General features: G+C 35.8%; 3 protein-coding genes across 5 annotated transcripts; 2 read left to right on the forward strand and 1 right to left on the reverse strand.

Annotated features, from left to right (window-relative positions):
- Positions 1-480: 480 nt before the first annotated feature.
- porcn (porcupine O-acyltransferase) lies at positions 481-10,070 on the forward strand. Of its 3 annotated transcripts, XM_083553850.1 has the most exons (15): positions 481-719; positions 1,734-1,885; positions 2,480-2,675; positions 2,906-2,949; positions 3,103-3,284; positions 3,382-3,512; positions 3,770-3,790; positions 4,872-4,886; positions 4,996-5,121; positions 5,234-5,334; positions 5,432-5,508; positions 5,625-5,688; positions 5,832-5,917; positions 7,089-7,199; positions 7,304-10,070. In XM_083553850.1, exons 2-15 carry the CDS (start codon positions 1,750-1,752, stop codon positions 7,403-7,405), a joined length of 1,392 nt encoding a protein of 463 aa, XP_083409976.1. In that variant the 5' UTR covers positions 481-719; positions 1,734-1,749; the 3' UTR covers positions 7,406-10,070. The 3 variants fall into 3 exon arrangements, with proteins under 3 accessions (XP_083409976.1, XP_083409977.1, XP_083409978.1); XM_083553851.1 differs by lacking the exon at positions 4,872-4,886; XM_083553852.1 differs by lacking the exons at positions 3,770-3,790; positions 4,872-4,886.
- Positions 10,071-11,735: 1,665 nt separating this feature from the next.
- spryd4 (SPRY domain containing 4) lies at positions 11,736-13,339 on the forward strand. The gene is made up of 2 exons (XM_083553856.1): positions 11,736-11,936; positions 12,446-13,339. The coding sequence occupies exons 1-2, from the start codon at positions 11,768-11,770 to the stop codon at positions 12,985-12,987; spliced, it is 711 nt and encodes a 236-aa protein (XP_083409982.1). The 5' UTR covers positions 11,736-11,767; the 3' UTR covers positions 12,988-13,339.
- Positions 13,027-25,907, reverse strand: gls2a (glutaminase 2a (liver, mitochondrial)). The gene is made up of 18 exons (XM_083553849.1): positions 25,511-25,907; positions 24,686-24,773; positions 23,673-23,794; positions 21,504-21,633; positions 21,327-21,406; positions 20,908-21,071; positions 18,785-18,843; positions 17,566-17,598; positions 17,435-17,493; positions 17,258-17,324; positions 16,347-16,397; positions 16,077-16,253; positions 15,838-15,969; positions 15,655-15,747; positions 15,291-15,352; positions 14,653-14,729; positions 14,517-14,580; positions 13,027-14,422 (listed from the first exon to the last, which is right to left on the reverse strand). The coding sequence occupies exons 1-18, from the start codon at positions 25,699-25,701 to the stop codon at positions 14,254-14,256; spliced, it is 1,818 nt and encodes a 605-aa protein (XP_083409975.1). The 5' UTR covers positions 25,702-25,907; the 3' UTR covers positions 13,027-14,253.
- Positions 25,908-27,508: the final 1,601 nt, after the last annotated feature.

Here is a 27,508-nt window from a genome sequence, read left to right on the forward strand (position 1 = left end):
AGGCAATGTATAGTATATAAATTATACATTTAAACCATGCTGATATTATAATATTTCAATATTCAATGAACTTTTCCCACTACCACTACTACTACTACTACAAATAATAATAATAATAATAATAATAATAATAATAATAATAATAATAATAATAATAATAATAATAATAAAATGTGTGTGTGTGTGTGTGTGTGTGTGTGTGTGTGTGTGTGTGTGTGATGAATAAAATTATTGAATGCTCTATATTCCCATATAACTATTGCAAACGTACTGTACTTGTCTAAATGATTTAGACTTATACATCATGTAATTCAACAATTACATTTAATAATTATATACGTTTAGATGTTTTTTTCAGATGTATTTTAGCACATGAGCAGTGTGATAAATTCTAATTCTAATGCAAAGAGTCAAAAATGCGTTGAGTTTCCAGCATATGGGGGATGAGCGGAGCAGCAGCAGCAGCAGCAACAGCAGCTCAAGCCTGGTCTGTTCTGATTGGTTCAGTCATGACCAGTTCTAGAAGCTGATTGGTTGCTTGGTTTCTGAGCTTACGTGATGATCTGCAACTTCATCCACACATGAGCTCCTCAGTGTAGATCAGGATAAGAGCATCATCAGGACCAGACGTGCAGGGTGTAGATCTTACTGACCAAACCGACACAGTAGCGGAATCTCCGCCTCCTCAACCAAACCAGTCTGAGAAGAGAGAAATCTGGGTGAGCAGAAATCTGACACGTTTCTTCTCCCGGTAAATAGTGCAGTCCGGGTTCATTCACATAGCCGCTAGCGGGGATGCTAATGGGGTTTTCTCCTTCCTTTATACACGACATGATGATTACTGACTGAGCAGTTATATTTAATTTAATATAGTTTAAGGTTATTCATTCAGCAAATAATGTTGTAAGAATGATTTAAACGAAACCTTATGTATCTTTTCCTCCTATAATTATAGAAGCGTTTTGTAATGAATTGTTTGTTTATATTGTGTATGGTGTTGTGCTCTTTAGAAAACAGCCAGTGTGTAGGAGGAAGACTGTTTCCGTTTTTCTTCTTATAATATGGACATTCATTCATTCATCCATCCAGTCATACATCTATCAATTCATCCATCCATCAGTCTGTCTGGTACCACTTTATTCTGGTCAGAATCACAGGGGAAACACTGGGCATGAGTGAGGGACACCCCTGTATGGGTTGCCAGTCCAAACTCATATAGATTCTGTATATGCATTTATTGGTCACATGTACATGAACAGTAAATTTCCTTCCCAGCTTATTTGATAGCTGGGGTCAGAGTGCAGGGTCAGCAATGATACTGTGTCATCTGAAGCAGAGAAGGTAAGGGGCTTGCTCAAGAGCCCAATAGTGGCAGCTGGGTGGTGCTGGGCCTTGAACTCCTGACCTTCCAACCATTAACCCGAGCTACCACTTTCCTCACAATTCACACTCAGGTCAATTTAGAATGATTGATCTACAAAAAAATGAAGAAACTGAACAAACCTACATGGACACAGGAGCACACATATAACTCCAAAGAGATAAATAACCTATGCTCACATGTGAACCATGGACCCTGAAACTGTTGTCGTGGGATGTGGTGTGGTGTGGTGTGGAGTCACAATCTAAATTTCAGTCACTCACTTTACAAAGATGTGGTGCATATTTAAAAAATGAACTAGTTTTAGTCATTTATAATGCTAAAAAAAAAACGATTTATTCTTTTCCCACAGCAACTAAAAGAAAACCATGGGGGCTCTCAGCCGACAGAAATTCTTCGAGGAGCTTCCTCTGGGCTGCTTGCTTCCGACTGCTCAGCAGGGTCTGCTGCAAGTGTGGCAGCTGCTGATCATGTGTTTAGCTTGCAGACTCCTGTGGAGAATTGGTAAGATGAAGGATTGAGGCAGGGATGATTTATACAGACGTATTCAAAAACATACCCTCTATTGTGAGGTTGAATCAGGATTGGGGTATGGATCATTCCTACACCTTTCTTTTATTATGTGGATCTCATAACAGAGATATCAGGGCAATTAGTTTTTTGTATTCTGATATATCTGTTTCAGTTTTATTTAATTAACCAACACTGAGTGGCAAGATTAAGCATTCAGTATTGTTTACTTGTCTGTTTTGGCATCATGTTTGTAAAATAGCTTTTGAATTGATTAACCATGTATATACACAGCAGATAACTTTTAACCAAAAGGAGTACATTCTACAATTTTGGGATGAATGTATTTTTCTATGTTGTATAAAGTTCTCTTTACAAAAGATTTAGCTTATTTACATTGGTTTACAAACGTGTGTTGAAAATATTTGTTCTTGTACAAAATAAAGGTGGTACTAAATGATTGTAAAGCCACATAGTGATTTTACTTACATCCTCACATCCTCTTATCTGTGTCTGACTTCTGACTATCTGTGGAACCCCCCCCCCCCCTCTCTCTTTCTTTCTCTCTGTCCTTCTCACTACTGACAGGTCACCTGCCCACATACATAAAGCACCTCAGCACAATTGCATGTGGCTTTTACACCCTCTACCTGTTCTTTGAGTTGCACATGGTGTGGGTGGTGCTGCTCAGTCTTCTCTGCTACCTCATACTCTTCCTGTGCCGCCACTCCAACACTCGTGGCCCCTTCCTTTCTATCACAGTTCTCATCTACCTCCTGCTGGGGTGTGTAACATACAAATATTCAAACACATGATGCTCCATATTGCACATTAATATCCTCAATACTTTGTTTCTAGAGATAACATTGTACGTTTGTAGAAGGTTTATGTATCATATATTCTTTAGAAAAAAATCTAAATTGACCAATAAGCCACGACCATATTGTACCTTTATGTCCACATACTGCCTAAAAGATCTAATCTATAAAAAAATAAATCTATAATGTTTTTCAGGGAGCTGCATATGATGGACACCAACAGTTGGCACAAAATGAGAGGCAAGAGTTTTCTAAATGTTATTCTAATTTTAACAGTGCTTTTCGAACGGTGCTTTTCAAACGACCATTTTGTAATTTTGTAGTAATAAAATACATTGGGAATTCCAACTCTCAAGAAATAGAAAGATTTTAATAATTGTCATTTCTCTTTAGGTTCTCAGATGGTAGTTGCTATGAAGGCGATCTCTCTTGCCTTTGATTTGGACAAAGGCACAGTGGAAAAGGTTCCCTCTCCAGTGGAGTTTATGGGCTATATTTACTTTGTTGGCACTGTCATATTTGGGCCCTGGATAAGCTTCAGCAGCTACAGGGAGGCAGTAGAAAGCAAAGAGATTGTGAGTCATTGAATCACTGTTCAAATCAAAGCCTTTCCAAGCAGCTCTCAGTCATTGTATGAACCCAGTTTGTAAAGATCAGCCCTATTTTCAATAGAGTGTCTCCTGGTTGGTGAAGGTGATCAGCAGCTGGATAAAGAGCCAGGTTTGCCTGGTGATCTCCAACTGTGTTGCTCCGTACCTCTTTCCCTACTTCATTCCTGTCTTTGGAGACAAACTACAGAAAAAGTGAGTAAATAATAGATCTGGTCAAAGTGTGAGATAAGAGCATAGAATAATTGAATAGTATTGTGTTGGTTTCATACTGCATGTCATAGGCATAATCATTTTTATATAGTGCATGTTTTTTCTGTCAGAAAATAAATAGTATTAAACAGTAAAATACACTGTGGGCTTAGCCTTTAAACTGCAGTCACATTTTGTTGCATACAGTTATTGTGGTGCTTTCATTTTGAAATTAACTTATCGAATTATTATTACCGCAGTAAGAAGAGGAGAAAGAACAGGTACTACTACATTTATTTACACTGCATGATTAATTGTGAACACTTTAGAATCTGGAAATGCAGGTCTCAATTGCACAAATAGATATGTGAAGGTGAATGGTATGAGAGGCTAAGTTTCTGAGACACTGTTCAGTCCACAGCTGAACTGTACAGGATGTATAACTAAGATCAAGTTCTATGTATAATAACAAAACTCTACACGTAAGAAACAAACAAAGAAACAAACAAAAAACAAATATATATGTGCATATGTATATACAGTATATATACAGTATATATATATATATATATATATATATATATATATATATATATATATATATATATATATATATATATATATATATATATATATACTAGCTGAAAGTACCCGTGCTTCGCTACGGAAGGCAGAACGCTAAGTAATATGGCAATAAGCAGTAAGCACTGAGCAGGACTGGATGATCAGAGATCAGAACGCAACGTCAACAAATAACGTACTACCCCTTTGTAGTACCGATACAGGGCAAACTACTTTGAAAATAATTTTTATCGTGCATCTAACATCTAATAAGAAACAATGTACTAAGTTTCATTAGGATCCGTAATGTTATTCCGAAGAATGTACAATGCGTGAGAAATCGCGTTTTTCGCGAGTTAGCCGCAAACCAGGCCGAATTTTTCAAAACCCTTTCTTAGTGAGCACCTAAGACCCAAGAGGAAGGTATTGTTCCAAATTTCATTGCAATCCATTTAGTGGTTTTTGAGATTTCGTGATGAGTGAGTGAGTCAGTCAGTGGTATTTGAGCTTATATATATATATATATATATATATATATATATAAATATAAAATGTGTGTGTGTGTGTGTGTGTGTGTGTGTGTGTGTGTGTGTGTGTGTGTGTGTGTGTGACATAAATACTAACGCATAGATTCTGAAATGAATAATGTAATATTTTTGTCTAAAATTGATTAATTTCTGTTACTGTATGTGTATGCATAATTTACAGTGTATATTACATCACATTTCCAAATGGCAGCATTTGTTGTTCCTCGTTTCTAATCAGTTATTGAATTTCTTTTCACACTACTGCTCTATTCAGAGGTTTTATTGCAAGGTAACATTTTTAAGCAATATTTGTATTCCCTTTCTCAATTTGCACCTAAGTATCTCAGCTGTTGTTGTTTCTCTCATGTCTATGATGCCCTCCATTTTTTTCTCGTCAGGTGGTTAATGGGCTATCAACACAGGATGGGCTTCTTTTATAGCAATTATTTTGTAAGCTATTTGAGCGAAACCACAACCACACTGTCAGGTGCAGGCTTTACAGAAGAGAAGGACCACCTCAAGTGGTTTGTACAAATGCAATTTTCTACTAAACAAAATAACACTGCACCCTAGTGTTAGGTTAAGTATGTCTTGCCTTATTAATCACTCTTTGTGTTTTTTTTTTTTATTCTGCAGGGACCTTACAATGGCTAATCCAATAAATGTTGAGTTTCCCAGGTCTATGTCAGAGGCTGTTATTTCCTGGAACCTGCCTATGTCTCAGTGGCTCAATATTTGTAAGTTAACAAGGTGTTGGTTTTGAGCTCATGTAACGTACTTTGTTTAACTGCAATTAGTACATATACTTTAATGTGCTTGAATCTGCATATTCAGATGTATTCAAGAAGGCTCTCAAATTCGGGACATTTCAGGCCATCCTCATCACTTACACAACCAGCACTTTGCTGCATGTGAGTCTCTGCACCCTCGCTTAGCAGTGTCACTGCGATAAACCCTCAAAGTTTTCCCAACATTTAACATTTCAGAGTTTGTGACTCGTCTGTTGTTATTTTAATGTTATCTTAAGGGATTAAGCTTTCACATTGCAGCTGTGTTATTTAGCCTCGCCTTCCTGACATATATTGAGTATGGTGAGTATGCATAGTAATCTTTATTTTATATTTATGTTTAAATCCGAAGAAAAAAATATTAATTTAACCTATATTGCATATATATTTATTGATTATTAGTGGGGCATTTGTTCAGCATTAAGCTCCCATTCTAATCTTTGCAGAATTGAGGAACAAACTGTCCATTATGCTAAATGCATGTGTCCTTTCCAAGAGATGTCCATCAGACTGCAAACACCAAAACAAGAAGGTGGGGCAAAGATTTTACATCCGACCGCCAAAGTAACACGTACCACACTGACATTTTAAATGCTTGTGTTATAGCCTTTTTTGTACTTCTTAAAAATAAATATAAATAAATATATATATATAAAGGATATTTTTTAGCAGTGTTTCAGAAGAGAACTTGAAAGATGAAAGATATTTATTGCAAATGAATTAGGGGCAGTGTTGGCCAGTCAAAATGCATACTTGAGCGTCACCATTGTGGGGAGCTGTTGACTGTGATTTGACTGATATTGATGTAGCCAGTGAAGAATCAATAATGGATTAGATGGCAAAGAAAATATTTGAGGTGAAATGAAGCCAGGTCTACAACTAACTTCATATTGAGTAAAACTACAATTGGAAAAATCAGTGGAACTTTGATATTAATTTAATGATCATTCTGTACTCTTGAAATATGATATGAGCATATGACACTCTTATGATCGCTTATGTCCACTATGCCCTTTTATTTTTGTATTCATCCACAATAGCTTCTAATAAAAATATATAAACAAATCAATGATTAACACCAATGCCATAAACACAGGATAAAATATTAAATAAAGATAAATCTATGGACAAACAAATGAGTAAAAAGTTAAAACTGCCATGTTAATCACTGTGGCCTTTCATCATATCTAACTATTTACACATTTCTATGAAAATTAATTTTGTTGGATCCCATACGATCCTGATTCTATTGAACATCTTTAGTTCTGAGTTCCATGTTCAAGTGTCTAAAGATTTGAACCTTTTATATTACAATTTGTAAATCATTGTTAAAACATTCTTTGCACTGACCTATTTATTTTAGTCTCTATCAGTGTAATCTGAAAAAAGCTAGAGTTTAATGTAATTTTGTAGCATTTTAAGAGCACAACATTGAAGTGCAGTTTAACACATTGTTTCTTGCTGTTATTTAACATTTATCTGTAATAAATTAATAAAATAGACTAGAAAGCAATGCCCTGTAACAGCTTTTGCTTTCAAACTGCACGCTATGATTAGTTATGGTGACTCACTGCAATGGAGGAACATTTCATTGTCTCTGACTAAATAATGATTTTTTTTTTTTTGTGTCTACAAAACATCCTAAAGCTTCAAATGATTGTACTAATGAGCATGTCTGCTATTTTCTCTCCTGTTTTCTCTAGGCATTTTGGGTTTATTTTATTAATGGAGTATTTAGTGTGCTAGCAGTATTGCACTTCACTTACCTGGCCTCAGTCTTTGGCTCAAGTGATGATGATACAGACTCAGATGAGGTAAAGCATTTCCTTTTTATTTTTTTTTATCAGCAACACAAATATGACCCATGAAGATACATATCAAACATGAAATTATTTATCTTTAATTATTTGGTCCACAGGACGGCATGGCCAATCATACTATTTATAAATGGAGCGAACTGAACTGGACAAGTCACTGGCTGACCTTTGGCCTCTGGGTTGTATACCGCATTATTATGTAAATACAGACTAAGAGATTAGATGGACAGGAAGCAAAGATAATTTATCATTTGCATCTGCGGTGGTGGGCACCTCCACATGACTTCACTGTGAATTCCTCATGCATTGGAGGAGTAGAGAACTAAAACCTCTGACAAATCTGGACTTTATCTGATCATCAGTACAACATCAGTATGGACACACACACATGAGCACTATTAGCACCATTAGCACCAAGTTTTCTCTGTGGATTCTTTAAACATTTCATTCTTCCAAGAGCAAGCAGCAAGACCCATAATCTACTTTCCTTCATTGTATGTATATGTAATTTTAAATATTTATATCATTATTAGTATATAAACAAATTTATCAATGATTAGATAAGGACAATTTTATTTAATTGTAATCAACGGACACTGTAAGCTTCTAAAGTATTATAGTTAACTTTGCATTGTCTTTACACAAATGAAGGATTTTAAGGTATTTTTAAAGCATTGTTTGGTGAGTTAAACTGGGGGGAAAAAAACCCTTTGATTTACACTTCTCCTTAAGTGAAACCATATCATTCCACCCATGATTTGGAAAAAATCCTCAAAACCCACTTCCAGATGGATATGGATTCAATCTGGCTCGCTTTTATATTGTTTAGGGTCACCTAGGGTGATTCTCAAAGGCGGAGTAAAAAATTAAATCCTGTGTATTGATTTAATTGGATTGAATTGTAGTCCACAGATTAAATATCATAAACATGCTGCCATCATAATGCAGATTTGTTTCAAGTAAAAGGGTGATACAAACATAAATGTTAAAAATGCAATAATGTAGTAAATAAAACCCAAATCTCAGCACATTTACAGTATTATCTAGGTTTATACACCAACTGTGTGCAAAATCAGATAGACTTTATGTCATATGAGAAAATTAGGTTTAGTGTTCAGGGCTGGAGGTCAGACAAATATTTTACAGATACCTACAGCCTGCATTTGCCCAATTGAATAGAACTGGATTTATTTTCATAGTGACTATTCGCCCGTGCAGATTGTATTGTGTATTTCATAATAAAATGAAACTACTCAAGTATTGGACTTTTTACCGGATTTAATAAGATATTTAAATATTAGGTCGATGATTAGCAAATCTTATTACTTAATTTCTATGTTCTTCCTCTTGTACTAATATTTTTATCTTATACATTATAGCACACACATACACACAGGGTTGGGCAAAGATACAGCAAAATTTATTTAAGAAATAAACTACAAAATACAACAGACACACTATATAACAAAATAACGTACTGCATTTTTGTATTTTGAAAAAACTAAAAAATACTTTCACAAGCCATTAATTGGCATATTTGATCTGTTCGGTTGATTAAGTAAACTGATTCGGTTGATTAAGTAAACAATGTTTAATAGCAACAGCTTTTCTCTGGCCGATTTACGCAATAAATCTGAAATATATCCCAGATTAAGGTTAGTTTTTAAGCTTTTCAGCTGTTAAGCTGTTTTTAACCAACAGTTTAATGTTTAACAGTTTGCGAATGACTCATAATTGTATCCTAATTTAGTTACTTGGTGTTTGGTAAAGAAGGGCTACTTTGCATCAGCAACACGGACTTAATGACAAACAAGTCATTCATAAGAAGACAACTGATGGCACCTCTGTTCATATCAACTAGTTTCTAAATAGTTAATCATTTGATTGTTAATTATAAATATAATAGTAGATTATGTGTCAGGCAGTTATTCATGCATTGGTGTGCAAAATCATGATCCTACTAAACAGTTGCTTCAAATAGGATACAATATTCGGCAAACAAATATTTATTTATCAATCATTGGACACCTTTTTGAAAGCTGGCAGCCTGCACATTTCTTACCTTCACCACCTTCTTTCATATAAATATATTCTGTTTTGATTCCATCAAGTTTGGGCAAACTACTACTACTGAGTAGGCACCAATCAGAGGCCGATGTCAACATGTAGAATTCTAAAGTATTTTACAGTATTTTAAAACTACAAAAATACAAAACACTAAAGTATTTTGATAGAAAACATAAAGGCATTTTTATCAACCCTATCAAATACAATTTACAAAATCCTATTTTTTATTTGAAATACGTATTTGAAATACATGCATCATAAATACTGCCGATCCCTGTGTATATACTGTGTGTGTGTGTGTGTGTGTGTGTGTGTGTGTATATATATATATATATATATATATTTACTAGTTTGTTTGTGTTTATTTATATTATTTATTTGCATAGTTGTTTGATTATTATTATGGTGGTATATTAGATCAGTTCGTATTAAACAGTGCCAAACAGAGTGAACTCATGCATAGTAAATCATCTTCCCATTCTTTATGTGTTTTATATAATCTTTGTTACATTTAAAAAGCCACATTTTATAATGAGGGATGTATCTATCCAGTATTCATAAACTTCCTTATTTATGATCTCCTTTTGGTAACAAACAATAAATAAAAACTTTATATTACATACCAATATTTTGTTCATATTTCTTGGAGGAAAAAAAAGGGGTCAGATTTGGACCGGGGACCTGCTCATGGCTGGATCATTTTAGTGATAGATTTAATTCTAACCATTTCAAACACACACACACACACACACACACACACACACACACACACACACACACACACACACACACACACACACACACACACAAAATGTAACTAAATCTAACACACCCACTAAAAGAAACTCAGGAAGTGCTGGTAATTAGCCGATTCATTGAATCGGGAAGCAGATAAATCTCTAAAATGTGAAGTAGGTATTTTTCATGGAGTACTTCCATATGTATCACAAGGCAGTGGCTTTCAAGTGACATCCATGAAGCATAACCATAGGTTCTGTGGGGGTTACTGTTGTGCTTTGTTTGTTTGCTTTCAGTTACATAAAATTTTTTGAATTGTTATAATTATTTTTCTATTTGGATAAGACATTTAAAATAAATAGGTTAAGTCCAAAAAAAAAACTGTTTGTGCTTAAATTATTCAGTCTTATCCTATGTTCAATTTTGGTACCGTTAGGGGGGGAAAATGCAAAACAAAACCATTTTATTTATTTATTTATTTTTTAACACGGTTTATTATTATTAGCATTTTTGGACATCAATAGTACATCTGTTAGACCCCAATTGGATAATACAGATGTGTGTGTTTTACATTTAATATTTAATTTTCTTAAGATATGATTTACTTAATTCATCATACTTTAACAAATGTCTTCATTTCTTCCATCCTTCATTCATTCACTCCCTCAATGTGTGGAATTGTCAGGAAATTCTTGTAGCTGAACATAAAATGCTAAAGAATCCATAGCGCTAGCGTTAGCCGCTAGCCACTTCTTGGCATTCCTGGTTACTTATTTCCGGTATGGAGTGAGCAGCCACAGTGACACTGTGCTAACTCTAGTTTATTTTTTTTATACCACTGGCTTTGTTGTGTATAGTTTAATAAGATTAATGATGAAAATGCACTTAAAGTATGATGTGGAGACAAAACAAACTTGCAGTCTGCCACTTATTACGCTCCCGAGTGAACTCTGTTTTGAACTATGTTCCACATGTAAAAGGATTAAAAGCCCTCCACCGAAAAATTTATTTACGAGTACGTGTATTGTTAAATTACTAGTCAGGGTTTCAAGCCCCAGTATCATCAGGCTGCCACTCTTTGGACCTCTGAACAAGGCTCCTTACCCTTTGTGCTCCACGGATGCTGAAATAAGAATTTCTTTGTTGGATCAATAAAGTATTCTAAAATAAAATGAAAAACTTTTCACTGCCTCACTTTTCATAGCCCCTAAAGCAGGGGTCCCTAAACTACAGCCCTTGAGCCAAATACGGCCGAATATGGCCCACCCCCATATTTAATACGGCCTTCTGAACAATGCCATATTTTGAAACTAAAATTACATTTCCCTTAGTTATTAACATAGCCTAATTAATTGTTAAATTCACCAACCAATCAACAAAATGCTATATTCAACACAACATAAACGTAAATGTTTTCATTTCTATAGCAATGAATATAAAATGTCATTATAATAGTAATAATGCTCTATACATCTCTAGAAAAATACTGCTTATTTGTCTGTTCGGTGCATAACAAAAAAATTTACTTATTATTAGGATCATTAGAAGGCATAATAAATAATTTATAATCATTATAAATTCTCCAATTACAGAAAGACCCGGCCGCCCATTAAAGAAAAGAAAAATAATGTGGTACTCCCAGAAAAAAAAAATGGGGACCCCTGCCCTAAAGCTTGAGTTTTGTACCACACGTAGTACTGTGACTGTCCGCTTGGTGGCAGCAGCGCGTCAACAATTTTCCGGTGACTCGGTCAGAGGAAATGCGAAGGAGAGAAAGCTTATGGTCCATGTGTGACAAGATGGCGTTGTCATCTCGTTTGGGTTTGTGTAGTCGCTTTGGGAGAACCGCAGGCGCCTTCCTGCTCGTTAATAAACAACCGACAGTCCCGCTTACCTGCAGATGTTATGTCACCGTTAGCCATCGAAATCGTGAGTACAATAAACGTTGTTTGTCAGGATCTTTAATGAAGTAGTACACAGAGAGGTCACTAGTGAGCATTCCAGACATCTGACCACAAATGACCGCTTGTAACTGTTATTTATAAAGTAAATTTTCAATATTTTACGTCCTTGTCTGCATTCGGTTGCTATGTAGTGTTGGTGTATCTATTAAGTAAACAGATCTAATGTGTAAGTGTGACAGACAACACATAAGTGTGACCTTAAGTGGAGACCTGTCAGTACTGGTGACCTTTAGCTCATGTATTAAGTGACACTGCATTTTACAAGTTGTCCACAGCACATTTATTTAAAACTCTCCTAAAGTGGGTTCATTTATAAGTCTTCTTTAATTACAGTAAAACACATCTAAAAATAAAGATTAGTATGTGATGTCTGCATCATAGAGCCGTTACTGTAGATATTTCTTCAGCCAGACTATATAAAGTGAAACATAAATTGCCTGTTTCTCCCTGTTTGTTACTATCCATCTGTGTCAGAGTTGCAGTTCAAACTGGATGAGCGTACGGCCCACAGCAGCTTGGATCTCTTCAAGAAAGACACCGGTGTGATCTACCGCATGCTTGGCCTAGACCCGAGCCATGTCCAGGATTCCCCGCTGCGTTTTCGTGACTGGGCCGTCGTGTTTGCCGACAGCCACGTTGAGACTGGGCGTCACTACTGGGAGGTCACGGTTAAAAAGTCGCAGGAGTTTCGCATTGGCGTTGCAGAAACAGCAATGGCTCGTGATGAGTGCATTGGCACGAACATGTCTTCGTGGGTCTTCTCCTACATGCACAGTAAGTGGTACGCCATGACCACCAACAAGCAGGTGCCTGTGTCACTGGTGGGGAAGCCGGATCGAGTAGGGTTGTTTGTAGACTTTGACGCTGGCAAGCTCAGTTTAGTAGATCCCCAGACTGCCAAGGTGGTGCACTCGATAAAGACTTGTTTCCCTTCAGCGATCTGTCCAGCTTTTGCACTCTGGGATGGGGAAATGCTCACACACTCTGGGTTGGAGGTGCCATCAGGGCTTAATTAGAGTTCACACATGCCTCCTTCAACCTTTTTTGGATCAACATAGCAATAAGCAAAGTCTGTGTTCTAAGTGAAAAGCAGCATGTCCATGGAATTATCAGAGATAACTAAGCTGACTGTTTAGCCAGATATCCAAAAAAACCTTGTTGGGATAAAAATGCTGACGAGCCATAGGACTGACACATTAATACATGCAACATGTAAACAAATATATTAAGCTGTTATATGATGGGTACAACATCATCTACTGATTCCAGAAGATAACTGTATGGCAATGAACATCCCACCTCTCTATTCATGTTCTGTGTGTGCATTTTCATGATTTGTGTTTAATAAAAGTGACTGTGTAGCAGTGACCTCTTTATTTCATATTTCACTTGCTCTACTTTAAAATAGTTATTACATATGATTCTCAAAGCATCATTCTTACTGTAACAAGTACAATTTCTGCTTATCCTGGTTTATTTATTTATTTATTTTTGAGGTTTTGGATGGTATAAAATCAATTGTTTCCATGGTATTGACTGTATATAGGTTTCAATCAATATGTAGCCCATCAAAATAAAGTCAAAGATTAAATTCTTGACCCAAATCCGCTCTACATACAGTGCTTTAGATAAATAAAAGACTGTATTTTTAAAATATATCTTTACAATCTTTCTGTATTTTTAAATCTACACAAAAATATGCACATATTTACAACAAATGTACAACTCTTGAGAGTACAGAAAATACATTCTTTATACCATAATCTGTAGTTACATTCTTTTAAATAAGTGAAATTGTCATATGACAGATTTATTGCACGAGTTTTACTTTAAATTATATCAATCAAGGTTTTAGAATGAACTATTAAGTGCTAAAATTTATATTTACAGTAGCAAACAATTTTGCTGATGGAATAAAACGTGCCCATGTTTTTGTAAATAATTTGTATTCTTTATAATTAAATGATTCACTGTATATATTATTTACTCCCATTTACTCGTGTTGTAATAATTTCTTGGTGTCTTTTTACGTTACTCAAGATAGTTGACTGGAAAGAGTAAGAATTGAGCAAAGCTTTAAAGATCTAGTCTAATACATTGAATAATAACTGGGTTAATGCATACTGTTCGATCTAATTTGAAAAGCCAGACACTAAACAGCACATGGTATCAACACACCTGTTTTTTTTTTTTTTTTACCTTTCATTTAAATGCCAGACTCATAATGTATCGTCTTTATGCATTTCATTACTGATGTGCTCTCACACAAACCCCTCCAGAGTCTACATGTTCCCCAGATTGTCTGCATCCAGTGCAGCCTTACTGTTGCCATGTGTGCTGATCTCCTCAGGCTTCAGAGTATGGGAGTAAATACGCTGATATTCCTTTAAGACCTCAACCACACTGGCCTGTCCAAACTCCACAGCATCATCCAGGGGTGTGTTTCCCCACCTGAGACAGCAGCAGATACATAAAGAAATGATTAATTTTTATCACCATAATGTCAGCAGGAAGATCAGAGAATAGTGGGGCATGAGGTATTCACCTGTCCCTAACGTGAGGATTCACTCTGCATGTCCCTGTTAAGAACTGAACAGCTTCCAGATGACCTAAAATGCAACCAGACACTGAATGCAGCACTGTGTATGAAAAGCACTAGCATATATATGAAGATGGTTTACCTTCTGCAGCAGCCAAATGCAGAGCTGACCGAGAATCATAATCCCTCAACTCCATATCCACCGCTGACAAAGCAAACCTGTGAACATTGTAAGATTATTGGACAAACAAAGAAATTGAACACTTGACAGTATTTTCAAATTAACCTCTATTACAACCACATCTTTGTACTAAGACACAAATGCCTGAAAAACCTGTTTAGTTAATCCTTAGTTATACAAATGAGGTCAAATGGCAGTAATCATTGGCCAGAACATTTATGTGAATCTATTGACGCTTCAATAGATTCTATGGTCAAAGATGCATTGCATCTGTATTTTATCCATTTTTAGATGGAACTGTTTAAATAGTTTACTGTTTGAAAACCGTATACAGATTATTGTTCTTTCATCCAAAGACCTTAATTACATTTGTGATATAGAAGTGCACATTTTAAATCTTTTATACATGACTTTCCAGTGAATCTAATCTAAACTGTAAACTGGGAATTTAAACTGACGATTAAACTGTAGAGTATTCCTTTTTTTCAGTGGCAAATTGCTAGTACCAATACAATCCAGAAATAATCTTAAAATTGGGAGAAAAAACAGCCTTTCAAATTTAGTGTTTGAAATTTAAAGCCCAAGAAAACTATTTTTACCTCCTGAGCGCTGAGACATCTCCACTGTATGCTGCAAACATCAGCTCAATTACAGCCTTGTTCTGTAAAAAAAAACAAAAAACAAACATACACTATATACTCAAACTATTTCGTTCATCCATTCATCTTGAGTAACCACTACCAGAGCCTATCCCTGGGCATGTAGCCTGGATGGGAAGGCCATCAATTGCAGTTCATGTTCAAACTATTTTAGATACTAAATGTAGCTCCAGCGGTTGCTTAAAAGCTCAGACAGGTTAACTTTAATATGAATGCTGGCAGTGTTGTTGATTTTAAGTTATGTAAAACTGCTTTAACATGATAAAAAATTAGTATGTATGAGATACGACTCTTTGAGTCTCACCCTTTCATGCCCAGACTGTCTGCGAGGATCCAGTTTCTTGGCAAAGTGTCTTAGATTATCATAATTATGGAAGTTAAAGAGGGAAACCAACTCCTGGGAAACAGCACCACAAAGAAAGTATACAATTAGTGTTAGTTATTTTTCTGTGTGTATATGTTTGTGTGTGTAATAATGTGTTTGTACCTGACAGAAGTGCACGCCTCGTACACTGTTACCCACACGATCAATTGGTGGGGACCAGCACATCACTCCCATGATATTAGGAACTACCAAAAGCACAGCACCAGATACTCCTGACTTAGCTGGCAAGCCCACCTTGTAGAGAGAAATATCAATACTTTAATAAAAAGGTCTTTCAGTAGAAACCCACAAAGCAAACATTTCACATTTATAGTATGTTTGTGCATATGTGAAAGACTCACATGGAACGCAAACTGGCCAGAGAAGTCATTCATGCCACAGGAGTGCATGAGACAGAGAGTGTTTCTCACAGCCTCTGCACTCAGCACACGCTCGCTTGTGATTGGACAGATTCCTCCATTAGCTAGCGTGGCAGCCATGACACTCCCTGACTCGCAGGTAACCTCAATGGAACACAGCTGGTGGGACACAAAAGGACAGACATAAATCGTTTAAAAAGTATATCTGTGCATTGTTCATTTATGTCGTTATTAAAAAAAAAGCATTGTTACCTGAAAGTAGAAATCAAGAGCTGATACCATGTCTGACCTATTGGGGAAACACTATGGAACACACCCAAATTAAGAAAGTCAGCGAGAACAAAATATAATTGTATTCAAACTGAAGATTTCAAAATTTTTTAGCCCATCTCTTGCTACCACATCTGTAGAATACGTGCAATTACCATAAACTAGAATCAAGCATGTTTTTTTCTTGTACAGTAATCCCCCTGCTTTACAGCGGTTCGAATCTCACATTTGCCACATAACTAATTTGTTTCGCTGATTTTCCCGGTGTCTCGCAGATAGCACGATAGACCAAAAAACTTATAGGGAATTGTTTTTATGGAGTTTTATGTTGAGATAATCAAATGTATTAATAAAAATATAAATATTTATTATAAAATAAAGTAAAATGTTAATACAGTACTATATAGATAGACTATATACATTTGTTTATCACGGGTGGTTTTGGAACGTAAACACCGCGATACATGGGGGATTACTGTATTTAAAATGAACAGAAAAAAACAGTGTTGTGACTGTCATTAAATGAAAAGAAGCTTTTAAGGTGAATTGGCTAAACTAAAATTGCCTGTAGGTGTGAGTGTGTGAATGTATGTGTGCATTGTGCCCTGAGATGGACTGCTTTCCAGTTCCGAGTGTATTCCCACCTCACACCAGTATTCCTGGTATAGACTCTGAATCTACCATGACCTTGACTAGGATAAAGCAATTCCTTATGATTAATGAATAAATGTATTGTTTGAGTGTTGGAAAGCTGTATGAGTACACACAGACAGCCTTGCCAAGACTTACTCACATGTCACAAGACCTTTATTGTTTAAATTTACTTTATACCTACTTGACTAGTAGTAGTGAAATTTTAATCAAATGTTTAATGAATATAAAAGCATACTAACTTTTTTCTCCTTCAGATAATAACCGATTGCAAAGTTTCTATCACCCGTCTCTTTTTCTGACTGAAACCTATGAATAGAAAGTGTCCACATTGGTGTAAAATGCTACAAATACAATGCATGTGCAATGCCACCAATAATGAATCAGAAAAGTGTTAGAACTCTAATAAGGTGACTCACGTGGCATTACTGAAACCCACATACTCGCCACCTGCCATTCTCTTTATATAATCCATCATCTGTGAGATAAATAATTAGTTATAACTACTATATATAAATTGTAATATATTATATTATAGTAATTGACTCACATAATCGAATTTCTCAGCTTTCATGGACCCAGGCTACAGTGAAAGACAGAGTAAAAAAATGTAATTTGTAAACAGTAACATAATTAAAAATAAAAATATGTATGTAATAAAATATATATATATATATATATTTATGGGAAAATGTACATCATACAATTGTATGTGCAAGTTATAAAGACAGCATAGGTTAATAATGTAGTGACACTCTAGTCAATAGAGTTATGGGTGCTGGGGATCAGGGGTAGATTTAGTGGGATTTTGTGGGGCCATATTAGACATTGATATTTACAATTTCAGCATTCATTATTTACTGTTAACAGTTAAACGCATGTATGATTAGCATTTTTTGGGGACCAAAGGTGGTTTTCCTAACCTAAGTCTGCCCTTGGTTGGTATCTCAATGCAATGTTTAAGCCTGTCATGTTCTTATTGTGCAGTGTAATATTTTTACACACGGTGGCAGTGTGCACATCACTGTCTAAATTACTAGACTGAATGAGGTCTCAGAAGAAACACTATCACCATTGCCACCATGACCATAAATCACGGTTTTAGTCTTGACACCAATACTAACTGTCAGAGACCTTTAATGCTTTCCTGGCGATCATCTAAGACAGTACTGGACACTCATTCTGTGTGTCAGCTGTTGCAACACACCACTTTGCTGATGTGTTTTTCCTCTTTATAGTTATGCCATAAAAGCTGAGGTTAAGACTCGGTCTTCCATGAAGTGCAGCGGGGGATGACATGCACTGTAGAGAAAATTTACAGCAGTGCATCCTAACTGGGGAAGGCCTCTGTCTTAAAAATACACCCATATATTTCTCGAAACTTTTTAGGCAGTCATCTCAAAGAAACGTTCTCACTTGTATTGCTTACTGAATAAAACTAGTGGCACTGTGGTACATGAAATAGTGAAATAGTTACTATGTTTCTCTCTTTCATTCATCCTTCTTAGCAGCTGTTCTATGGCACACCCTCTCTGACACTCCTCTTACCAACCCCCAGTAACTGACACTTATTATAGCAGGGGGTGAGTTAACCTCCTGCTCACCCACACCTCATCAGCTGTTCTAACAGAGACTGTAAACAAAAGCAACAGATGAAAACCTGTCGTCATTATTGAACTATGTCACTGGATTGTACTAGTAACCAATTAAATGCACACTGAGTATGTAAGGTGTAAAAATATAATAAATATGAATAGAAACATTCATACCTTTAGAAGAGAGCTGATCACTATAGCCCCAGCATTAACCATTGGATTATGAGGTTTTTCTAAAAAATAACACACAAGGTAGAATACGTCAGTTGAGGGGTGTTTCAGGTTGGTCTGGTATAATATTAATTTTGATGCTTTAATAAGAAGTTGTATATGAATAATCAATAAATAACTTGTAGTACTTATAAAATTCTACACTTGTGGTTAAAATTCTGAGTTTGGGATTAGCAGAGTGTGACAAGAAACATCCTGCTAGACCTTTAAGCAAGAAACTTAAATCTTTGTCTATGCTACATTTAAAATGTATGTTCTTTAATGAAAAATCACAGCAAGGGCACAAAAACACATACAGAAATCATTGTCTGTGACACAGTTTGCTGTGTCATTCACAAATGCAGGTTAAATCTCTATTATGAAAAGAAGAAGCCGTATGTAAACATGGCTTCTCTGAATCAAAGCTGATTTAAAGTTGACTGAGACAATGTGGAAAACTATTCAGTGGTCAGACGAATTTTAAATTCTTTTTTGAAATCCATGGAAACCACGTCTTCTATAGTAAAAAGGAAGGAGACCATCTGGCTTGTTATCAGCGGTCAGTTCAAAAGTCTGCATCTCTAATGGTATGGGGGTACATTAGTGCCAATAGAATTGGCATCTTGCAAATTTGGAAAGATACCATGAACACTAAAAGGTATATTCTGGTTTTAGAGCAACAGACACTTTTATCTAGTTCAAGTCTTTTTCAGAGAAGACCTTGCATAGTTCAGCAAGACAATGTTAAACCGCATACTTCATATATTTAACAAAAACATGGCTTTATAATAGAAGAGTCTAAGCATTGAACTGAACTCCCTGCAGCCCAGACCTTTCACTATGTAAAAAAACATTTGGCACATCAAAAAATTCCAGTAATTGGTCTCCTCAGTTCACAGATGTATACAGACTGGTGTTAAAATAAGAAGAGATGCCACACAATGGTAAACTTGGCCCTGTTTTAACTTTTTGAAACGTGTTGCAGCCATCAAAATAAAAATAGCTTTATTTGGCCTTAAATTAATATATTTCCTTAGTTGAAACATTTGATGTTTTCTATGTTCTATTGTTAATAAAATATGGGTTCATAAAATTTGCTAATCATTACATTCTGTTTTTATTTACCTTTATATCCAGCATGCCAACTTTTTTAGAATTGCGGTTGTATAATAAGTTACAGTGGGAGAATAATTTGATCCGCTGCTGATTTTGTAAAATTTACACCCTTACAAAGTAATGAACAGTCTAGATTTTTTTAAAGGTAGGTTTATTTTATAATTTTGACCCTTTAAGAAAGAACTCCTAATATCTATTATGTGTATAAAAGACACCCGTCACAGAATCAGCCTTTTCTGTTTAAACCTCTCAACCACCATGGGCAAGACAAAACAGCTGCCAAAGGATGTCACAGACAAGATTGTAGACCTGCACAAGGCTGGAATGGGCTTTAAGACCATAAGCAAGAAGCTTGGTGAGAAAAAGACCACTATTAATTCGAAAATGGAAGAAATACAAGATAAGTCAATCGCCCTCGCTCTGGAGCTCAATGCAAAATCTCACCTTATGGGTTAAGGATGATTCTGAGAAAGGTGAGGGATCAGCCCAGAATTATATGGGAGGAGGTTGCTAATGATCTCAAGACAGCTGAGTAAACCATTGGTAACACACCGAGGTCTCTCTGTTAAAGAATGCACATGAACAAGCCTATCTGAGGTTTGCTCATAAACACCTGAATGATTCAGAGATGGTTTAGGAGAATGTGATGTGGTGAGATGAGACCAACATTGATCTCTTTGTCATCAACCCAACTTGCCGTGTTTGGAGGCAGAGAAATGCTAAATATGACCCCAAGTACACCATCCCCACTGTTAAATATGGAGGAAACATTCTGCTTTGGGCCTGTTTCTCTGCAAAGAGTACAGGAAGACCTCACTCTTGGATGAGAACCTCCTGGCCTCAGCCAGAACATTGAAGATGGGTCACGGATATGTCTTCCAGCATGTCAATGACCAAAAACATACGGCCAAGGCAACAATCTGATGGTCTTGTAGCCCATTCCAGCCAACATGTATAGAATTTATTCTTACCTTCCTCATTTAAACTTAATTTGTTAAATGTGACTCCACTGGGCTCTTTTCCCACATATTTATGCACATGCTCAGTCCCAAATTCATGAACAGCCAGAGCATACTCAAGGGGCTTTATGCACGACTGCAAACAGAATGGTTCCCTTGTGTCTCCCACAGAATGCCTGATAGATAGATAGATAGATAGATAGATAGATAGATAGATAGATAGATAGATAGATAGATAGATAGATAGATAGATAGATAGATAGATAGATAGATAGATAGAGAGAGAGAGAGAGAGAGAGAAAAAGAGAAAAGAGAGAGAGAGAGAGAGAGAGAGAGAGAGAGAGAGAGAGAGAGAGAGAGAGAGAGAGAGATAAACATTTAAAACAGACCTAGTAATAAATCTGTGTAGAGCATTTAAAACATTTTCTCACCTCTGACCATCAGCAGTGCACAAAGACACACCCCAAAGATCAGGACTAAACTTAGCAAGTTGAGGAATGTAGTTGGCTACCTGGGCACAAAGCCATGACAAGGTTACTGATGTACAGTGAGTAGAGAAGAACACCAGTGATTGTTTGTGTGTGTGTGTTTGCATGTGCAGAACTCACTTGGCCTCTTTGCTCATTTTGTGCATTGTAGTACAGTTCGTTAATATTGGATGCAAATGTCATAAAATCTGGGATGATGAAAGTCTTCTGGAAGGCTTGTGTGAGCAAGACAATATTGCTGCTTGCACATCTATAACAAAATACATAAATAAATGTTAAATTCCTGGAGTCATAGACAAATGCGGGTCTTATTGTGGCTTCTATGACAAACAATATTTGTTTAATGTTCATATATAAAACTAATATAAAAATAATAGTAAAATGTATGCTTTTCAAAAATGACCCAGTTAAAAGGGACTTGGGGATAAAAAAAAGGTTATGAAAGCTGATGGCAAAATATAAAAGTTCATGTGTTAAACAATGCTTACTGTAAATCATTAGAGAAAGGACACATGGTTTAAAGAATTGGAACATGCATTTGGTATTGCTTCGCCCATATAATACCAAGCACACACAAACACAAAACAGGTCTTAGTGTTTACAGCTACATTATTCTGTTTGTTGGATGGTTTATACGCATGTGTGTGTATGTATGAGTATATATTTGTGGCTCTGTGTTTTCCTCTGAATGTACTACTTGATAGAGTGGTATTAAACTACATATCTTGTGAATTGGATTCAATATTTCCATATTTATACTTATATATACTAATGTATACTTATATTTATACAAATAAATATACATACAAACTTCAACACAGTTCAATGCTCATGCTACATATTTTACATTTCAAATTTAGACAGGTGTAAAAAAAATACTGAAAACTAAAATGCTTTTATATAGATACATACAGGTAGTCCTCTACTTACGATGTAGATACGTTACGATGATCCCATCGTAATTCAAACATACCGTAAGTCTTTCCTGCTTCATGCTGATTTATAATTTTCATTTTCTGCTACAAACTGATGGCTTTTTTCTTTTTTTTTTTCACTACCAGTAGGAGACATACTTGGGTGCTTTTAAGACATAGTTTTATAACTAAAATTGCAGTTTGAAACCGTTTAAAACAGAAAAAAAATCATACTAACACTGGGACAACTTTACTCCGTCGACCGCAAGCGGGAGTGGGGCATCTCACAGGGCAAGAGATACGCTCATCCCAGCTGTGCATCCAACCTAGCATACGTCGTATGCTACTGCCTGTGCCTGTTGCACAAAATGTCAAATATTTTTACATTTTTGTCGTATCGCTATCGTCATGCTATATTATAGTCAGGTGTATGATTGAAGAATTATTACCAGCAGGTGCTCATGATTATCAATTTCATATGAAGGTTCAAAGACTATCATTAACTGAAACAGAAACAGCTGTGTAGGAGGCTTAAAACTGGGTGAAGGATAGCCAGACTCTGCTACTAAGGTGTGGTTGTGAAAGTTGATTAAATTTCACAGGTCATATACAATGACATTGACTGAGCACAGCAACAAGACACAAGGTAGTTTTACATCAGCAAGGATTCTCCCAGGCAAGGATTTAAACGCAGATTGGGTTTTCAAGATTTGTTGAAAAAGCAAAAACGAATAATAAATGTTGAGGATCGTAGATGCGGTGGTTGGCCAAGTAAACTTAATATAGCAGATGAAAGACACATCATGCTTATTGCCCTTTAACAGCAATGTCCAGCAGTGCTATTAGCAAAGAACTGGTGGAAACCAGTGAGACCCATGTAACCCCATTATCTGACCAGAGAAGGCCATCCAGAAGTGTTCTTCACTAAAGAATTGTGGCCAAAAAGCCATACCTTGAACATCGAAACAAGGCAAGCAACACAATAATGCATGAAAACATAAGAACTAGGGTGAAGAAAAATGGCAGCAGGGGCCCAAACTTACAACCAATGTCATTAAGAACTATCTTCATCATAAAAAAACAACAATCAGTTCTGGAATTGGTGATTTAGCCCCCAGAAGGCACTGATCTCAACACCTGATCTTAACGCCTACATGCACAGATGATCTGTGGTTAGTTATCTGAGATGTTTGAAACAACCTACCTGGCGAGTTCCTCCAAAAACTGTAGTTACACCAAAGGGTGTGATCACACCAAATATTTATTTCATTTGGATTTCTCTTCTGTTCAATTACTTTTTCATTTAAAAAAAATATTCTTAACATTTCTTAACATTTCCTAAAACCTTTGCACAGTACTGTATATGCACACATACTTTCTAAAAAGCTCTTGGTCCATCATTGCTGTCCCAGCAGACTCATGCACTGCTTGATGAAGCTGTTGCATGCAGTCCCTCAGTCGAGGGTCAGAGGTCAATAATCCTGTGCTTTCCAGTTCCTGAGAAACCACACAAAACCCACTCCTGATCAAGAATCCAGCTATTACTTAGATGTTTGTTGTTGGCAGCTAAACAATAGGTTGAATTTCCAGTTTTATACTGTATGATAAAAAACTTATTTAAAATTAAAATGTGTAGAAGTAAATGTATTACCCTTATACATTAAAGATTAAAGAACACATGATAATAAAACTTAAATTTGAGAGGACATGTTTATTTAAAGAATTACATTATTGCTTATGATGTGGCACAAATAACATCTGAAGTCTGTTATAGTATATAAAAACATTTTCTCTCTCTCTCTCTCTCTCTCTCTCTCTCTCTCTCTCTCTCTCTCTCTCTCACTCTCTCTCACTCTCTTTCTCACACACACACACACACACACACACACACACACACACACACACACACACCCTACAAAAAACCCTACAACAATCCATAACTTCCACCGACAGGAATAAAATTACAAGTTTTTTATTTGATAAATGTATATAAATTAACTTATATACACATAGCTCTCAAGTGAATCAAATGTCAACACGTTTTCCTGTCACAGCCTGATAATCTTCCATTATAGTGTATTAAAAAATGTTTAATAATACCTAAGTGTGATAATATAATACTATTGTGTTATTCATGTAAAACCAGATTGGATTGTTTTATTGTTTATCATTTTCCCTGATAGTTTATTTTATTTATTTATTATTACATTTTATATTTAACCTGACAATTGCTTTGAAATACCTTATAAATCATTTTCTCTACAGAAGATATTTTACATTGTGTGTTTTGTCACCTTTAACCTCACTACTAATTTGTTTCTATTTGGTACTTTCAGTAATAAAAATTGGAGTCAAAATTAATCATAGTCAAATAATAGTATAACTTACACTGATAAAGCGTCCCACTGAGATTTTCTTCTCGCCTTGAGTAATTGTGTAAAACAGGAGGTCCTCCAGGCCAGACCCTGAGCCCTTACTGATGAGCAAAACAAATCACAGAAAAATATTTTGTTACTCCAAACAAGCTGTCCAAGTCCAGATCTTATGTTTATAATGTTAATTAAAATACAACAGATATATTAAGAAGAACAATGTCTGAAGTGGTGCTGAATTATTATTACAACTTCGCAAACTGTTATAATATTGTGCAAGTTATTAGTGAATATTTATATTACAAACCAACATTCAGAAGATGCATAACATACATGAACCTTTCAGTGTAGGACATGATGATCTTGATTATTAAGTTACCTAATAGTATGACCCCAATATAACTGCTTATACTCTAGTATATATACTGTATTTTAACTGTTCTTAAATGTGTTGTTAAATGTAATAATAAATAAATGCCTGACCCTCTAATGAGTTTGCACTAAACTCTTGATTATTAACTAAAGTAATTGCATGACTCCAGTATAACTACTGTACATATACTTTAGTACTTATACTGTACCTAAACATCTCTTAAAACTATTATTGAATGTGATCATGAATAAATGTCTGACACTCTAAACGTTATTAGAAAATTATTTTGCACTCAAATGTAAGTCATGATGATTTTGATTATTAACTGAACTAATATCATTTAGAAATCTTTCATATCTACTTCTGAAACTGTGTGCTGCAGTAGGACATAGTATAGAAACCAACACCACGCTGGATCTGTGGAGGCCTACTGTTTGTAAATAACATATGGGACGTGTCTTATATCACCTGTCCATTTCTGGATCCGTCTCCAGGAAGACGTGCTGATGACATGGATGTTGTGCGAGTGCTGAGCTTGTGCGCATCATCCGAATCAGGCTTCTCCGGTACAAATGTCCATTTCCGATCGACACTTTCCCGCCTTGTCTGATGAGCGAAACACCAGCGCAGATTGACCCTAAATGCTTTAGACCGAGCATTTTCAGTCTGAGGAAGTCGGACAATTTAAAAGGAGAGCCCCTAGCCCACTACACTAGGTATAACGAGGGTATGCCTTTTGCCTCCACAGGTTAATTCCTTTTTCTTTCTAGCACTTTCCATTCACCGAGCACTCATACAGACTTGCCAAATGGAAGCTACAGTTCAAGAGTCGATCCTGGCACATGTGACTACTATAAGTGGAGCTGAAAATACGGAGGGAGGAGGTGGCAGTGCCAGTATTATTGGGCCAATAACCAAGAGCGTGGAGACCTGATCTAATCCCAAACTAGGCAATGGTGATGATTCACCATCTCTTGGAAGAGATAACAGTAAGGTTGCAGGACAAATGTTGTAATAGAGACCACTGAACGACAGATAAATTCATGTGAATGGAATAACACCTATAATTATATAAGCTTAATTATAATCATTGAATATCAAGATATGAGAATATGAGTGTAAATTAGGTAAATAATTTAACAGATAAAATCTCAATTCAGCTTTATGCATTAATATCAACTTTATTTTATGTTTACATTCATTGTAAAATAATAATGACCATTAATATAGTAAAATAAAGTAAACTAACCAACAAACAAACAAAAAGTTTAAGATTACAGGAAACCTTTTTTTTTTTTTTACAGAATCTTTCTACTATATTGAACTTAATTGCATAATAATTGCTTTTTCAGAAATACAATTTTGGATGAATTGGAACACGAGGCATCCCGATATAATGAGTGTGATGTTCAGAACCCTCTGATCAAAATATAATCAAAATCTTCACATCAACTCCACTGAATGTTTCTGGAATATAATTTGCAATGCTGACTGTAAACCAGACCTTCTCACATGACACCAGTGCTTGACCTGTCAAATTCTCATATTCCTGAATGGGCTAATACCCACGGACACATTCCAAAAACTAGTAGAAGGTCTTCCTAATAAGAGTGGAGGTAATTTAATAGTGAACAGGGGACTAAATTTGGAATTAGATGTTCAACAAGCACATTTGCATTTACATTTATGGTATTTGGCAGATACCTTTATCCAGAAAGCAGCTGGGTGGTGCTGTGATTTGGACTCATGCCCTTCCAATCCAAAACAATCAACAACGACCTACTATATTTGGCTGTGGTAATCAGATGTCCACAAACCTTTGACCAAATTCTATATAAGCAAAATGTTAAAATGTTGTAGACATTAATGGTACCCTAGCAACAAGCAAAAGTACAATTGTGATCAGCTGAATTTGTTTTGCCACACTGCTGACGTTATTGAGACTATTTGTCATGATGCAATGACATGCATAGTCATCTCTTCAAATGTTGATTGTTGTGAGTACTGAAAGCACTTTGAGCTATTAAACAGTTTACGGGAAAGGAAGACAACAAAACTTTTCTAGCATATGACTGTTCAGAATTGTGGGTATTTGGGATAAACATCTTTAATTTCTTCATGGATTCAGAATACTAGGCTTGGAGCTCCAGGTTTAGCTTTTTAGTGCCCGGTTAGGTTTGCCTCCACCTTCATTTAACCATGCTACATAAAAAATATTGCTGGCAGTTTTCAGAAATGCACACCAGGTTACCCTTGGAGCTCAAATCCCTAGCAGCTCAGCCATGGAGAAGGCACTAGAGACTCCTATCACTGAGCTCTAGAGAATTCTCAGTTCAAAAACAGTGTCAAGTAAAACTAGAATAAAATGTGATTACTTGTGCATGTTGGTGTGCTTTAAGAGCATTCTGAATTATTTAGCTTTTTAATAAAGTTCATATATTTTTAAATTAAAGGAATCGGTGCTCC

The sequence above is a fragment of the Silurus aristotelis genome (genome assembly GCF_946808225.1).
Source record: "Silurus aristotelis genome assembly, chromosome: 11".
NCBI classification, from domain to species: domain Eukaryota; kingdom Metazoa; phylum Chordata; class Actinopteri; order Siluriformes; family Siluridae; genus Silurus; species Silurus aristotelis.

What these genes read in the sequence shown, in the direction of transcription:
- porcn (XM_083553850.1), top strand. Translation starts at nt 1,750, where the DNA reads ATGGGGGCTCTCAGCCGACAGAAATTCTTCGAGGAGCTTCCTCTGGGC. An exon ending in GGAGACAAACTACAGAAAAA is followed by an intron (nt 3,513 to 3,769) that starts GTGAGTAAATAA and finishes TTATTACCGCAG; the next exon opens with TAAGAAGAGGAGAAAGAACA. An exon ending in GTCTCAGTGGCTCAATATTT is followed by an intron (nt 5,335 to 5,431) that starts GTAAGTTAACAA and finishes CTGCATATTCAG; the next exon opens with ATGTATTCAAGAAGGCTCTC.
- spryd4 (XM_083553856.1), top strand. Translation starts at nt 11,768, where the DNA reads ATGCGAAGGAGAGAAAGCTTATGGTCCATGTGTGACAAGATGGCGTTG. An exon ending in CACCGTTAGCCATCGAAATC is followed by an intron (nt 11,937 to 12,445) that starts GTGAGTACAATA and finishes CATCTGTGTCAG; the next exon opens with AGTTGCAGTTCAAACTGGAT.
- gls2a (XM_083553849.1), bottom strand. Translation starts at nt 25,701, where the DNA reads ATGCTCGGTCTAAAGCATTTAGGGTCAATCTGCGCTGGTGTTTCGCTC. An exon ending in TGCACTGCTGATGGTCAGAG is followed by an intron (nt 21,072 to 21,326) that starts GTGAGAAAATGT and finishes TCTATCTATCAG; the next exon opens with GCATTCTGTGGGAGACACAA. An exon ending in GTGGGTTTCAGTAATGCCAC is followed by an intron (nt 17,325 to 17,434) that starts GTGAGTCACCTT and finishes TTCTATTCATAG; the next exon opens with GTTTCAGTCAGAAAAAGAGA.